This window comes from Lissotriton vulgaris, chromosome 5 (genome assembly GCF_964263255.1).
Source record: "Lissotriton vulgaris chromosome 5, aLisVul1.2, whole genome shotgun sequence".
NCBI lineage: Eukaryota > Metazoa > Chordata > Amphibia > Caudata > Salamandridae > Lissotriton > Lissotriton vulgaris.
The window spans coordinates 1,325,786,455-1,325,802,730 of record NC_141693.1 but is presented as its reverse complement, the minus strand read 5'-3'; the positions used below and the strand labels follow the sequence as shown (position 1 = coordinate 1,325,802,730).

The following is a 16,276-nucleotide window of genomic DNA, read 5'->3' as shown; positions in this document are numbered from 1 at the left end:
TATGGCTAGGTCATAGAACAGCTATAAGGAGATGGTTCCAAAAGCTGCAGAGGGGCTTAGCTCATGCTAGGGCGCCCTATCACACAAAACCAAGCACTCTGCCTCCATGATTGTCAAGGCCTGCCATAGGAGTGACTTAGAGGTTAATATGTGTCTATATATATATATATATATATATATATATATATATATATATATGTATATATTGATTACCAATCCAAACTTCGCATTCAAGTAAAGGCACTGACACCGTGAATCTCCAATTCAAAGTCAATTTTTATTCCTTGTTCTGCTGCTAGACGCGTTTCGGCGGAAGCTTCCGCCTTGATCACTACATCTGATACAAATGGCACACTCGTATTATACATGTTAGGCACTTCCTCCATGACTGGCCTCAACTGGTTTCAGTTGCTATGACAACCCTGTCATGACGCTTGTCACTGACATAGAAGAGTTTTCTTTAAAACCGTGAGTCATGGTGCTTAGAACTCTTCTGAATTACAGCACTGGTGATTAGTTAGCACATGTATTCATTACATTGTATATACATTGTGTGACCTTGGGCAGCACGGGGTGTCAGCAAAAATAGAAAAAAATGATGAAAAATACAAAGTAAATTCATTTTTACGAAAAAAACCAAATTTGGTCTTTGTTTCAACTAAATAGTCAAAAATAAAAGCGGTAACACAGCTTACTGAGCAGAGAGCCTGTGTCATGTGTGCAGTCTTGACATATGTGAATATGTTAATTACTATTATTTGCCCGTATTCAAGAAGTACATCTCTCGGCCATGCAAATGGTGACTTGTGTTTGGTTTATACCAGTTCTGAAGTCACATAAAGACTAGAAAATGAGTGGTCTCATGGTCTCATTGTCTCCAAGTGGATTGAGTCTGCTACGTGTTGCCACTAATATATATATATAGATATAGATATATTACCTACTGGCAGTCACCAGTAGGTAGTTATAGTTAGGATTGGCTACCATAGGAAATTCCGAACATTCTATTGGGAATAACTTTGGCGCCGATTGAGGGATCTGCCTGTAATTTTCCTTAAAATGGTCTCGCTGCGCTCCGCTCCTTCCCTGAAAGTTTCAGGGGGATTCGTGAAGTGGGGGCTGAGGAAAAAAGGGGGGTCCCAAAACGTGTTTTCTCCATGTTAATTTCCATAGGACGGTCTGACAAGTCTACTGCCCGAACCGCTGAACGGAATTACGCCAAACTTGGCAAAATTGTAGGGACTGGTACTTAGATGTGCCTTTGCTATGTTTGGTGAAAATTGCTCCAGTGGGTTTTATGAAAATGAACTTCAAAAACACATATATATCTATAGGCGCGCTCAGAGCGCTCACTGGTGCGCATACCGGGGAGCGCACCCGGCGCTACGGGTGCGCGAGCGGAAAGCTGATTGGCTGTCGGGTGTCTGTCAACATTCTAAACAGTCCGGAGAGTCCGCCATCATGTGTCTCGGTAGAATCGAGACACAAGAGGTGAAAAAAGAAAGGGTAATATAATTAAAAGGGGGCAGAGTAGACACCCCCTGACCCCCTAGGTTTTCTGAGGGGGGGCTAGAACGACCCTGAAGGGCAAAAAAAGTTTTGTTTTTTGAAAAAATTTTCACAGGATAAGCGCTGGGTGCGTTCCCAGGTGCGCGCTCCGGTACGCGCACCTTGAGCGCACCACTGGGAAAACAGAATTGTAAAATATGTAAAGAATACAGCTCTTTTTTGAGAATTGGAGGTAGTTCTGAAAAGATCTTTTTTTTTCTTCTTTTTTAGAACAAAAACAAAAACAGGGAATGGAAACTGCTCAACAGGAGCAAAAAAAAATAAAAAAATTTAGGGCTGGGAACGGCAGCGATGGTTCTCCAATGCTCGAACCATGAGCAGAACACTTTGTTCCCCATAGCAAAGTAGCTGATCACAGTCTCTGCATTTAAGAACGCCTTTATTAAAAGCAGGCTGAATGTTAGGAATCGGCTCTTGCGATCGCCCCCTCACTGAAGTAGTTGCTCCTCCGGTTGAAGTAGAGGCCCCATCACTGGGAACCTCTTGTGCCAGAGCCCTGACACTCTCCCGGGCAAAATTGTGGGGGTGCCTCCTCTCCACATGGCGAATCATTGTGGAGTTTCCAAAAGAATATCTCAGCTCAGGAGGAAGATGGCGTCTGTGTGAGCGGCCGCAGCAGCAGTGCTCTGCGGCGCTGGGCAGCACACATCAAAGAAAATACTTTCTCTGCATCCCTACGCCTTTACATTTTCGGATGATCACAATCACCATGATTTTCTGCATCAACCTGATCAACCATATGCCGTTCTGAGCTGCACCTACGTTTTTTCCAGTCTGCAGCATCACCGCAACACTAGATCCGAGAAACTCCACCTGAAAAGATCGAGCCACATTTTTATATTACAATATGGAAGCACCGCACCGGTAAGGATTGATCGTGAGCTAAACTTTCTGACTTTGTTTTCGAATACTATCAGCTAAACTGCTAAAAAGCCAAATGCTAAATGCTGTCACCACCGTTATCGTTATCATATCACTATTTGGCTCCCGTCCCTGTGCTCACACGACTATAACCGGCTATGGGCTGCTAAGGATTCTCTCTCTTGCCTTTCACAATTCTTTCGTCCTCCACTCTCACCTCTGACTCACCCTCGTCATCCACAAGTGATTTATTTAGAATATATCGCCAACAACAACGCTCGCTCGCTCAACTGATGCCCTCTCTGATGCCCTCTTCTCTTCAATGCATACAAACACCGAAATTCGTTCCCTCACCTTGCCTCGTCTTGTTTCCGTGGTTCCAAAAACTTCATCTGCTAACACAAGAGCAGGGGTTTTAAATCTCACGCAGGCGCCGTATCCCACGTCTCTCGTTGCCAGGGTAACGCAGGGAGCTGGTGTAAGAAGGAGAGAAAAGGAAAGAGCAGAGGGAGCAGAGGGGGCGAATGCGAATGCTGCTCATAGGCGGAACACATTTACTGAAAGGGAGACTCTGTCTTGGAGGCAGCACTGGGTCTGGAACTGTGACCACTTCATTTGCCCTACCTGATACAGTGATAAATATACCGATAAATATCGTTTTTTTATCAATAACTAGGGCAACCAAATCTCAACTGCTTAGACTGTGTAGACTGTGTAAAATTTGCTCCTTTGTTACCGATACCTCACGGAGTGTGTTAAATCTCTTGAAGGAAACTAAGTACAAAAAAGGCCAGAAGAGCAGTGAAATCTTTCTAAAAAACACTCTTATTAGAAGAAAGGAGTCCAAGAAGTCAAAGGAAGACGACCGCAGCAGGATTTACAGACGGGCCTACAGACGCCAGGGAAGAATCAGAGATTGATCGCAGCACCATCTCAGGATACAGATATGGAGAGGGTCACTGGAGAGGGTAGAGAGGATGGAGAAGAGGGGCTTGCAGCGCAAAACGACCAAAAAATCGCAAAGAGTCAAAAAAGCCAGGAAATACAAACAGCAACGCTAACATTAAGCAATACGGGACGTGACAGAGAGAAGAGGGATGAAGGCGCACTCCTACAAGGAGATACACTGATCCAAGAAAACCTGGCACACTCAAAGGGCGTGATAAGCCTATCGAATCGAATCGAATAGCACCATTAATACATAAACTTATCTCAAATTCCCAGCACGAGTTTGTACCAGGAAGAGGAACTACAGACCACACTCATAGAGTGATTACCCTGTTTGACAGTACAGAAGTGACGGGAGACCCAATGGCGCTTATCCTTTTAGACGCTGAAAAAGCATTTGACCAGGTCTCCTGGTCATTTCTGTGGCTGGCAATGGGTCATCTGGGCTTTAAACATGGATTCATTCAGGCTGTACAAAAACTATATACTGACCCTAAAGCTGTAGTGATGGTAAATAACAATCTCTCTAAAGAATTTAAAATATCAAGGGGAACTCGCCAGGGATGCCCATGCTCCCCATTGCTATTTGCTATCTACATTGATCCCTTTATTCGCAGTCTAGAATCTAATGCTGGGATTATCCCTATTCTGACCCAAGGTTATATGACTAAAACTCTTGCCTATGCAGATGACATTGCCATAGTGACATCAGATCCGGCATTAGCCTTACCTATAATTGAAACTGAGGCTAAAAACTTTGGCAAAATGGCCGGCTATGCACTCAACCAGAACAAAACCCAAGTAATCCTAAACGACAAATACACTATGGTGGATCCCCATGTGACAACAAAAGCGACCTACCTAGGGGTATGTATCTCCTCTAAACTCGATACAGTGGTCAAATTAAATTTCAGCCCCCTGCTAGATAAAAATCAGAAAGATCTTCACTGTTTGAATAACCTGCACCTATCTTTGATTGGCCGTGTAAATGCACTAAAAATGGTTCACTTCCCTAAATTGCTCTATATGTTCCGAGCAATTAATCTGGAAATTTCCGAATATTGGTTTAAACTGATGGAGCGTACTTTCTCCAGTTTTATTTGGTCTTATTCACAACCTCGAAGAGCCTACAAGCTCTTGACTCTCCCTAAAGAAAAAGGAGGCTTAGCCCTTCCTAACCTTAAGCTATATTATTGGGCTTGTATGCTTTCATATAATCATGAACTCTTCTTTCTATTAGATGATAATGAGACAGTCTAAGGGGAAGACCAACCATCGATTCACCAGCTGGTATTAAGTAATAAGAGCAAAGGCAATATGTGGCGATTTCTCTATGATAGCTACCAGAAAAAGGTCCGCCTAAAAACCTTATTGGGAGGATTTAAAGCATGGAAAGCTGTGAGGAAATTACTGGGTATAGGGCGACTCTCGCTTTACTCTCCTCTAAGCAACAATCCCGCCCTCCCTGAAATATTCAGAGATGCCTGTATTGATAGATGGAATATGGCAGGAATTTCACATTTTGGATGTCTTATTTCAAATGAAGTTTTACACTCTTTTGAAACCTTGAGGGAAATATATCACTTGGAGTGGAGGGATTTTTTTAAATACCTGCAAATCAGAGATTTTTTAACACGAAGGATTAGGGAAAATACCCCATTTGATAAAATACCGACAGCAGAAACCTTAAAAAGAACCAAAAAATTCACAATTGGTAGATATACTCTCACCTGCTATCCCTCCTTCCGAACAATCTTGAGAAAACAGCACAGAAGTGGCGGGGAAATTAGCAATCAGCATAGAAGAATTTAATGGCAGTGATGTCATTTGAGATGTCATCAGTGATGTCATCAGTGATGTCACTGACCATGTCATGAATGATGTAATATGTGACATCATCAGCAGTGGATTGCGGGCACGCGAGTTATAGTGAGTCCAACTAACTATAACGTGGGAATTTCAATGGTTTTGTATGAGTAAAATGTCCAGCTAACTATAACTAGTGTTAAACCTATGGTTTTTTCAGTGAATTTCAATGGTTTTTAAATGCTGATTCCTAACTATAACGATTGTGAAACCTCTGTTTTTTTCACTGAATATATAGATAGATAGATAGATAGATAGATAGATAGATAGATAGATAGATAGATAGATAGATAGATAGATAGATAGATAGATAGATAGATAGATAGATAGATAGATACTATTTCTAAGTAAGGGGTGATTACACCACCTTACCCAGGCTACAATTGCAGACCTGTGGTGTCAGTTTGGAAAGCTAATCAGGGGTGGCACAATACATGCTTCAGCCCCTGGTAGGCCTAGTGTGCACCTATGCCCTGGGTACCTAGGGTACCATATACAGGGGCTCACAAGGGTGACCAGTAACCAATCTGCTATGTACCTAAAGTACATGGTATCAATTTAGAGAGAGAACAGCTAGGCTGTGGGCCTGATTAGCAGGGCCACAGCCATACTAAAGGCAAGAAACCAGTGAAACACAGCAAAAAGTGGGGGTAGCCATAGGAAGCAGACCCTGCTCTCCTACAATGACCGTTAATTTGTATTTTTTTTATTGCACTAACACTTTGTCTATTTTTGACAGACTCTCAGCATACACAACTGTAGCTTTCAACATCAACAGTACACAAAATATAAAGGGCCTCATTACGATGTTGGTCGGAGTTTCCGACCGACACTGCTCGGAATCTGTTCTAACCGAATCGCATTCAGCGGGTCCGCCTGACAGATTACAATGGTTGCGGACACCATTCGAAAAGTCTCCCATTGACTTCAATGGGAGCCTGTGTTCTGACTGACAAAACAGGCTCACATTAAAAAAAGGGGTGTTTGCGGAAAACCTTGCACCCATGGTGCCTGCCACGCTGTGTATAGTTGTAAAGAGGGATCCCTAGGACACCCTCACAGTCCCCAACTGGAGGCCTCAGGGTGAAGGGGGCCTGCTACGGGCCCCCAAAGTCAGATTCCGACAGCCTTTTCATGTCTGACAGACCTATTCGGAAAGGCTGTCGGAATCCGGCATCGTAATGCGTCGGTCGGAAACACGGTCTATAGACCTATACTAATCGGATTCGGACTGCCCGAACAGTTACCTTTCCATCGGTCAGTCGAAAATGTATGAGTCAGTGGGAAACATAGGTTCCAAAACCTGTTAGGAGATTCCGAATGCCATTTAGAGCCGTTCAGACAGACATTGTAATGAGGTCCACAGTGTGAAAATGGTAAGAACTCTGTACATATTTGTAAAGCACTGCCAGGTGGATGCTGAAGCCAAAGTGAATGTGCAACCAACACCACACGTTTAGTGGGGAAAAAACATTGAAGAGGACGCCTCACTGTCCAGTGTTTCAAAAGTAAAATGTTGCTTGGTCTTCTGTCAGAGAATGTGGAACTATAAAAGATCCAATACAGGAGAAGACAAAAGTCAGTTTCATGTGAATACTGCTCACAGGCTTTGATATCTTTCCTAGATTGATAGTCAACCAGTACTCCTCAGTGAGTTTATTGAAAATTGTGACCATCCATACGATGTGCTATTAGACCTCAGCCTCTATGGGAGTGCTGGATTCCAGGGCTCGTTTATTCTTTCCTCGAGTGAAAATGAGCCCAAATATGACACAGCTTCAGTATTTAAGTGATTTATTTCTCTATCACAAATGTATTAATAAAATGATGAATCTTAGCTGGATGGACAGACTTTCTATGAAACAAAAGTAGCACTGTAGAACTGTAGATACAGGTAAGTAATTTGTTAGAAAACTCTGCTCCACAAGGATAATTGGTGAGCCATGTACGAACAGTCACACCTTTGCTTCCATGATGTAAATGTTCGAAAACAGATTGACTTTAAGGAAAGACTGTCTCTTCAGGCTATATGAACAACAAACGTATAGTAATGTGAAATGGATTCTTTATGCTGTCAAACAAGTTTGTAAACCTGCGCAGGAGTACAGATTTCAAGAATCTTAAGTATTGCTCTGAAGACTAGTACTGTCTCTGAGCCAGGTTACAGACCCCTGATCCTTCTAGGATATCCGTCTTATTTATGTGTATGCCATGTGCTTTGCTATATGTTTGCTCCTTCCTGCTCCACAAGCTGCGCTTGTAACTCTCAGCTCATGTTTCTTTCAGCCATTTAGGCATGCCTTTTAGTAGATCCCGCGTGCAATGCTACCTTTCTCCCACGACTGCTCTCCTTCCTCGGTGTTGATCCAGGCACTTTACTGTCCATTTATCCTTGACGATGGAAACTTTACAGATTTTCTATGCCTGCTTCACACTGCTTCACATCCGCCACTCCTTTCTCACTGTCCGTAGTGTGTCCTTTCTACTTCGTTGCCTGATATTCTAATAGAGTCCATGCATCTTCAGTGTCACTATCCATGCTCCCTAATGCCCTGCAGAATGCATTTCCAGTTCTTGGTCAATTCTCCTAAGTGATCTTCCATCCCTGCTCTTTACTACTAAGAATATGCTTTCTATTTGCAACAAGTCCATGTCCTTCTCCCAACTGTACCTTTGTTCTGCCCTAAGCTCGTATAATTTGCTGTGCCTCCATTCTTGCTTACTGCTTAGAAGTCTGCACTCATTACCTTACCCTGTTAAAATGCACATCATGTACATCTGCTGTGGCCGTAAAAGAAAAATAGTTGAGCAGATCAACAGAAAAGGAGTTATATCAGCCAGGGGCTGTGGGTTTGGGGTGGTAAACATGTTTTTATTTAGGGAGAGGGGAATGGTGATGATGGATAAGCAGACATTGTTGGTTGGAAGTTTGCAGCTTCTTTATTCTACGCAATCTTTTTTTGTGTGCCTTAGTTCATGTAGAGGGTCGATGTGATGGGCGTGTCTTTGACTGCCGGGATGTGACGTTTGTTGTCGGAGAAGGGGAAGATCACAACATTCCTATTGGGATTGACAAAGCACTGGAGAAGATGCAAAAAGGAGAACACTGTATCCTATACCTGTCTACAAGGTAAAACCAGGCTTGAAATTCAATCACAATAAGACAGATTGTAGAAGAGCATCCTCTCCCCTACTATAGAGGTCTCTGTTCTGTCCTTCACTGTACTAAGGCACAGGCTAGGGGTTATGTTATTACCTTGTTTCAAGCTAATATAGTGCTTTGAGAACCTTTGCTGTACCTTAGTTCCTGGTAAAGAAAACTTGTAGGATTGTTATGTAACCCGTTCTCCTTTTAGATGGCCTGCAGCACTTAGTTGGAGCACAGAGCCTGAAGGATTGTGGCTGACAGCAAAGACAGCCTCTTTATCAGTCAATAAAATAGATCTTTAAGGATAGTGTCCTGTGGATTATACATGGTAAGATAAGCAAGGATGATGGTGTCAATTTACTCACTGTGAGGCAAGAAAGGAGCACAGTGGATCATGTCTATAACCCTCTGCTAGTAAAATTGGGCTTTTTGAACTGTCTTTGACACTGCACTGAAGGATTGTGTTCTTTCTCCATAATGGAATGTTCATTATTATTCTAACCACTAATGTATTTCCTTGGGTGAGCTTAATCTTAAAAGCCCTTTTTAATTTTTTTAAATAATGAAAACATATTTAAAAAACAAAAACAGCACATGCATGGTGTTCTCTTTTTGTAAAGTAATTTTAAGTGTACATGTAACTTCAAAAGTGCTTCTTGGTCCTAAAAGACTGTAGAGAAACATACAGTTTTACATCCATATGGGACTTTAATGAACAGAGACATAAAAAAGAACAATAACAAATTTAACAAAGTAGCAAAGCTCAAAATAAGTAAAGGCCCAACTACTTTAAAATGGAGGCGGCAAGATTAAAACATGGTGCTGAGTGAATGTTGACACAAGGCACTCAATTATTGAAAAATGATCAAGTGAAAGTAATTTTTGCTTTGATTCACTTGGAAATATTGCTGACATCTTAGATCCCTATAAAAAGGAGGCATGAAATGCAATGAAATAAAAAACAGTAAATATGCCACATATGTAAATTGAGCCTCTGGATGACTTAAACGCATAATAGACTTTCTACAGAAAACACAGTAATGATCAGAAAATTGACATGAAAATAGGAAAATGATCAGAACACATTTAATAACGGATATGATTCAAAAGAAGATAAACAGCTGTGGAAATTCATAAAATGAATACTGCACTTGTAGGGCTGACATTGAGCCTATTAGAATATAAACTATACCTGTCTGAGTATTTGCTAAAGCCCTAAAAGTGTGTTTAAGTAAATATTGCACCAGAATTTAATTGTTGAGGGTGGGGCTCCCATGGGGGCTATTAGGATGCGCCCGCCACTGTGGCGGGCGCATCCCTCTTTTTTAGCATTGTGGTGGGCGGTGCTCTCAGCACCGCCCGCCGCAATGCTAAAAATGCACGTATGCATTTGCATAAACAAAGCGGCAGGCACCGCGCGGTGCCTGCCGCTTTGATTATGCAAATGCAGGGGGTACCACCGGTACCCCCGTGTGCACCCCCCACCCCTCCTTCACTCCGGGGGCCCGCAGGGGGCCACCGAAGTGAAGACTGCATGCCTTTCTGCCGCCACGGATAGGCATCTGTTTTGGCCCATGGTAATATGGCTGGCGGTGTTTAATAGACACCGCAACCATATTAAACCTTTTCCGCCCCGGCCGCTGGCCGGGGCGGAAAAGCGGTGGACGGTTTTTCCGTCTGCCGCGGTCCCCCCGCCATAGAAATATGGTGGGGGGGAAATGGGTGGCGGGCGGCTATGGATGTCTGGCGGATCGCCACCGCCGGCACGGCAGTGGCGATCCGCCAGACATCCTAATGGCCCCCTTAGTCTCTGAATTATTAGGTGAAGCGATTTTTTAAGTTCAGTATCACAAAAATTATGTACGCCATGGGGAAGGATCACATTTTGTACTAAATCTCGGCCAGATAAGCCTGATCATCAAAATTTAAATAAACTTGAAGCATAAATACAGCTGACTATGATCAAGATGAAGAAGCAAGACGCAACATTTTTTAAAAAGAGAGAACCGATTAATGCCGACTAATTCAGATTGATGTTAACACTGTTGTATTAATTGTAATGTTTCACAATTTGAGTTTGGAAAAAATATTTGGAACATAGAAGGGCATCAAATATAGAAAGGATCAGCTAACATCAAACAGAAAAAGTTCCTCATATTTTGAAGATGTGTTTCCTCATAAAGAAGGGAGGATGTATGAATAGTTCTAAGGTATTTACAATCTTGCTCTCCATGCTCAGTCTCTAAATTATTAGGTAAAGTGATGTTATGTTAGTATCATTTTTTAAAGCTAAAATTACTATGACATAATAAACGAAGGAGAGTTAATTTCTATAAAACTACAAAAGAAATTTGAAAGTTACTTGACAATTTCATAAAATTAGGCATATATGTTATTTCTGCTGAAGAAAAATCTGCCTACCTACAGAATGTGTTTTGCACTCCATTGTTTGAGAAAATTGACAACAGAAAACAAAAATTGTCATTGGATCAAAAAATAACTATTATTATCTACGAAAACGATACAGATAGATTTATTTAAATGCAACTAATGATGTATCTAAAAATAGAAACTGGGATTGGATTGTTGCAGTAATCAATCCTACAGTTTCACCTATTAATCTTATGCTGCTAACAATGGGTTGTATGATATATCTCGCTAGATTTTTGCTGGAGTGTGTCATAAAAAGGTATTTGAGTCTTTATATAAAATTGATCAATCAGTGATTGGGATTCGCAAGAAACAAGGGCTATGTCGGAAATGGAATTTAGCAGTCCTATGCAGTTTAATATTAAGGCGAGGAAAAAAACGTAGTTGTCCCCTGGGTCAGTTAATGATATTAATACCTACTTTAGTATACGTTTTTAATAAGAACATTTGTAATAACCAGGATAAATTCTTAGTTGTACTGATATTTTTCCTAGTTGGTAAATGGACTGGAGGCTCTGGAGAAGTGGAAAACAATTAAATTGTACTTAACATATTCATTCCCCCAGGAAAATAATATTATACATACTCAAAGCTTCTGAGTCTGAAACAAGAGGAAATAGAATATATAATATCCAAGCTATCCAATAATGTTAGCTGGTGATTTAAATTCCAAAAATTACTCAACTACACTACAATGAATTATGTCTTAAAAACCAGGCAAAATCCATGAGGATTTGTTTGCAAATTTCTGATGGCCATTTTTGCCTGTGGATTCCTCACCTTTTGAATTACCCCAATGCACAGCATTCCTCATAAACTTTTCTGCTCAGCTCTCCCACATTGCCGAGAACGTCAAAATGGAACGGCTCTGCTCAGGACTCTGCATGACAGCATTGGAGCCATAAGGAGACCTCATCGGAGTGCCGACATCAGTTCTCGTTTTTCCGCGCTGTTGATGCGTAATGTTTTTTGCCCAGGCTCTCCATTTCTGGGTGTTTCTTTGTTGCTAGTTGTCGCAGCTTTGTTACTGTCTGAAGAGGACTACTCCAAAGAAGTAGGGTTTCAAGCTATGCAGAGAATGTGGCGGACAGACGTGCATCACTGACCCCCATGAAGATTGTTTGTGGTGTCTCTCATCAGACCATAATGTCGGTACATGCACTTCGTGCAAACACATTAATCCAAAGGCATTGAAGGAGAGGGAGGCCAAATTATTCATGGGCAAAGAAGCAGAAGAGAGGTCGCTGGAGGTCAAGGACCCGCTCGAAGTCGACGACTCTGCACACTTCAAGGTCTTTTAAGAAACACAAGAAGAAGTGGCATCATGGTTGCTGGTGTCGCTCTTCGAAGAATGCATCTCTGAAGTCGGTGTCCCCGAATCCCAGACGTCATCGCAGGGATGAGATCTGTCCGACTCCGTTAACAGGGGTGAGTCCGGCCCTGTCTCCGGTTCTGAGAGCAGTGAGTTCTACGACTCTGGGAGATCCAACACCTCCAATGTTTCTGAAGTCAACCACTGCACTTCTGGCCTTGGGGTCCCCGGTGCGACAACCACAGCCAAATTTAGTGCCTCCCCGAATGGCTCCAGAGCCTGTGATACTGGATCCGATGTAACCTACTTTCCCGGCTCCGGGATCGGATTAGTTGCATTTTAAATGTGATGTTTGACTTGTTCGCCAGAACAGCAAACCCTACTGGTGTGCCTGTTGGCCCCATGGGTCCATTGACATATTCCCTGGGAGGCTTGCCACCTCTATTTTCCCAGGCACAACTCATGCCTTTCATGCCAGTGTTGTGATCTTATCTAGGACCCTAATTAAATATTCCCCATTTATGCCCTTGTGTGGTTATAACAAATCATACCCTTATAAAGACATAAGAATCAAATCCATATTTAGTAATAGCCAATGCAAACCAAATACGGCAAGGCTACTTCCTTAGACTCCTAGAGAGCACAACGAGTTCTTTCAGCAAACCAAACCTCCAGCAACCTGGGAATTCCCCATGCTTTTGTTTTGATTTGTCCTAGAACTCCTGTGAGCACTGAAAGAACGGCCAGTTCTTAGTGACATCTTTTATTGACGTCTTATGTCCAACCTTACGTCAAACACGGCACCTTCCAGGTATAAATATACCAGCGTTTGCCTTAAGCAACACACGGTGGTGTGGAGCAGAGCGGCTATCTACTTATCTGAAGCCCAGCTGATGCGAGTGCCGAAGGAAGCCATCCCTCCCATTTGACGCACTGAGAAAGACGCTGTCTTTTTCTCCTGCCGAGACAATCCAACTCCAGTGTTTCCAGTCACCCTTGCGGGTTACTGGGAGATCGAGTCCTGAGAGCGAGATACAAGACCTCCTCCATTCTAAAACCAAGGTACGGAGCTGATTAGACCCTTAGAGAATTCTTGAGTCAGATTCTTGGCTAAAACTAACTTAACTTAAACTGCAGCTCATTTACTCCCTCCCACGTACTAGGCTTAGGTTAGGTACACCGGGGTAGGCGTATTTAGAAGCACCAGTTGAGTGCGTTTAGTCAAACTATTATCATTGTATGTAACTGTATATATTTTATACCTTTTAAGTATCATATGGCTCAAAAACCATATCAATGCTTTTACAGTATTATTTCATAATACTCCTTTTACTGTACGCACTTTACTTTATAACAAGTGTTGCAATTGTGGCAATTCATTTCTCTTGCATGAGAAAGAAGACTGCACAATAAATAACACCTTTTATTGAAAATGCCCGTCTCTCTATTTCTCTGCACTCTGGTGAAACTAAGTATGCACAATTGACTGAGTGAAATAGCTATCTATTGTTTTCACACGACTCTGGAGATATACTCCTTATTCTGGGGGAGCAAAGTTGTCATGTTTATGCGGTTGTCAGAAGCTGAATCCCTTCTTGTCTAAACAGGGAAGTTCACTCCTCCCTGTTCATTCGAGAAAGTTTCTAGCAACCTCTGAGCTAGCTGGCAAACCTAAATTAAGTCTAACATATTCACACAGACAGCTTTTTCCAGTAAAAACTCCAATAGACGTCTGGAGTGGGTGAAAGGTTAAAATATCCGCCGAAACTTAGTAGGATGAGAATCCTATGTATTAGTTTACGGTATAGTCAACGTTGAAGGATACAGTGTTCCAAAATAGTGTGCACCTAATCTTTGTTTCCTCAAAAATTGCTCTGCAAAACTTTCAGTCAGTAAAATGACAGAGAGTGAGGACGAAAGGGAGAGAGCTGCTTTGGCAGTTCAACTCGCAGCGGACGACACACTTGTCCGAGATAACGACCCGGATGCAATACTCATCCCGGTCAATATAAGAAAAACCATAACTATAAAACTTATAGAAAATGGAGTATCATCAAGAGGTGGTACAGTCATATTTGTGGTAGAGGCACATGAATTTCGGCAGACAGAGGTATTCTATTCTTGGATAAATTTTCCAGCAGCAAATGCTATAACCCATGAGTCCGACTACTACAAAATAGCGGAATCTCCAGAGGAATACTCTCCTTTCGAGGAAGATTAAATTCCACTAACATACCAAGAGCACCTGCTCTTGTTTAATGGCGCCCTAAAACATCAAAATCACATTACCAGGCTCGGTCCACTAGGTAGACCAGGAGCCACATGGCCGGTTCTAGCCAGCTACACACCACATCCGGACATTGAAACAATGTCAGACAGAGAACTTTTGATTCAGTTAAAACAACTAATTAAAATACATAGACAATTGGTCCAATATGTCATGCGGACTTCAACAGTCCAACCTGCAATTAAAATTCCACAAAACACCCCTCACCAGGGGAACACAAATTAAATTACACCACAGAATATACAATCGTGTCTTGGTAAAACACCCGCAAAACGGGAACAAATTCCTTTCTGGTAGCTCAAAAAATCACTCAGATAGAGGCCGTATTTCCTGATACTACCCCTCACGAAAAACACAGAATTCTGACTATCTGTCTCCCAATGGGGATCATACCACATGTGGAGGACTGTGACACTTGGGGCACAGTCTTTGCTTCTATCTACACATGGTGTTCCGCTCATGGCGGTTATACCAGATGTACTAAGACAGATTCAAAATGAATACGGTCCAGAACCTGCTTTAACTCTGGGTATGAAATTACTGAAAGACTTTAGGCAGGTCTCGGCTATATTATTAGCCAACATAAAAGGAGAAGCAGCATGTGTGGCAATCCGCCAAAAATTGAAGGAGACGGATATAGCAGACCAACCTTTTGAGCTTGCTAAAATAATTGAAAAATCCTATGAAGAATTAGGCAGAGATAGTTTGGGTGGTAAACCAGTAAAACCCCAACTAATTGAAAATCCTGAAAAAACTTTTATTAAAAATAATCTCAATTCTCAAAAGAAGAAGTGGGAGGGTAACAAACAAACCACTCCCAGAGAAAAACAGTTTCAGACCAGAGGAAGGTCTCCCCAACGAAGAGATAAATCTCCAGAACGGGGGCCAAGTCTCCCCAAAGGGAGCCCTCTGAAAAAAGATACAACCTTAGAAATAGGGACAATTTGAGAAAACCTGACAGATATCAAGATATTGATACACGTTCCTCTCGATCTTTTCAGACTTCCTTAAAGAAATCGGAAAGAAGAGGACGGTCAGAACACAATGAAGAGCACGTCAAGTCCAAAGACAGGGAACCTGCTCATCAAAGTAAAAAATTACAATTTCCAAGAAAGAAGGTAGTGAGTATTAAAATAAAACATGCCGAGAATCCTGAGGACACAACTGAAAAATGGAGAGTGGGCCCAGACAATGCTAGACAGCGCAGCAGAAGTGAGCATAGCTCACAAGATCCTGATGAATCTTCTGGAGACAGTGGACACGAATGAATACATTCAAGTGGAAACTGCAGACACCCGAGTGAGCGTGCCCCATAAACTATATGAAATAACATTACATATATAGGTAGATAAAACTAGGAAAATAAAAGGTCTCTTTTGGGAGAATCTATCTAAAGGCTATGATATCCTTCTAGCAGAGAAAGACTGGCCACCAGAGTTTGTCAGGGAGTGCCCACAAGGCGAAGAAATGATTATGCCTGCCTTCTCAAATTACATTCCAATTCATAAAAAATACACACTTGCTAGAAAATGGGCAGTGGCCCAAGCCCCTGCATTATATAAAAATCATGTAGGATGGGATGACGATTCTCCTCACCATAAAATCCAGTTAAAAAATCAACCTACTGCACAGAGGCAGTATCCTGTTAAGCAAGAAGCTAAAAAACAATTAAAATACATTTTAGACCAACTTGAATAGCAGGGGTGATTGAAACATGCACCTCACAAATGAACAATCCTTTTTTTCCTGTCTCCAAGCCAGACGATTCATATTGTCTAGTTTTGGACTACAGACATCTAAAAAATATAAAACGACATTAGATATTTCAAATGGTTTCTTCTGTCAAAACATAGCA

The 16,276-nt window shown here is 42.0% G+C and overlaps 1 protein-coding gene across 4 annotated transcripts in view; it reads left to right on the top strand.

Moving 5' to 3' along the window:
* FKBP5 (FKBP prolyl isomerase 5) overlaps nucleotides 1-16,276 on the top strand; it is a 940,582-nt gene that overhangs the window by 586,486 nt on the left and 337,820 nt on the right. For all 4 annotated transcript variants that reach the window (XM_086923252.1, XM_086923254.1, XM_086923255.1 and 1 more), the window contains one exon: nucleotides 8,218-8,374. In XM_086923252.1, coding sequence (XP_086779378.1) covers nucleotides 8,218-8,374 — 157 coding nt within the window. The remainder of the gene's footprint in view (nucleotides 1-8,217; nucleotides 8,375-16,276) is intronic.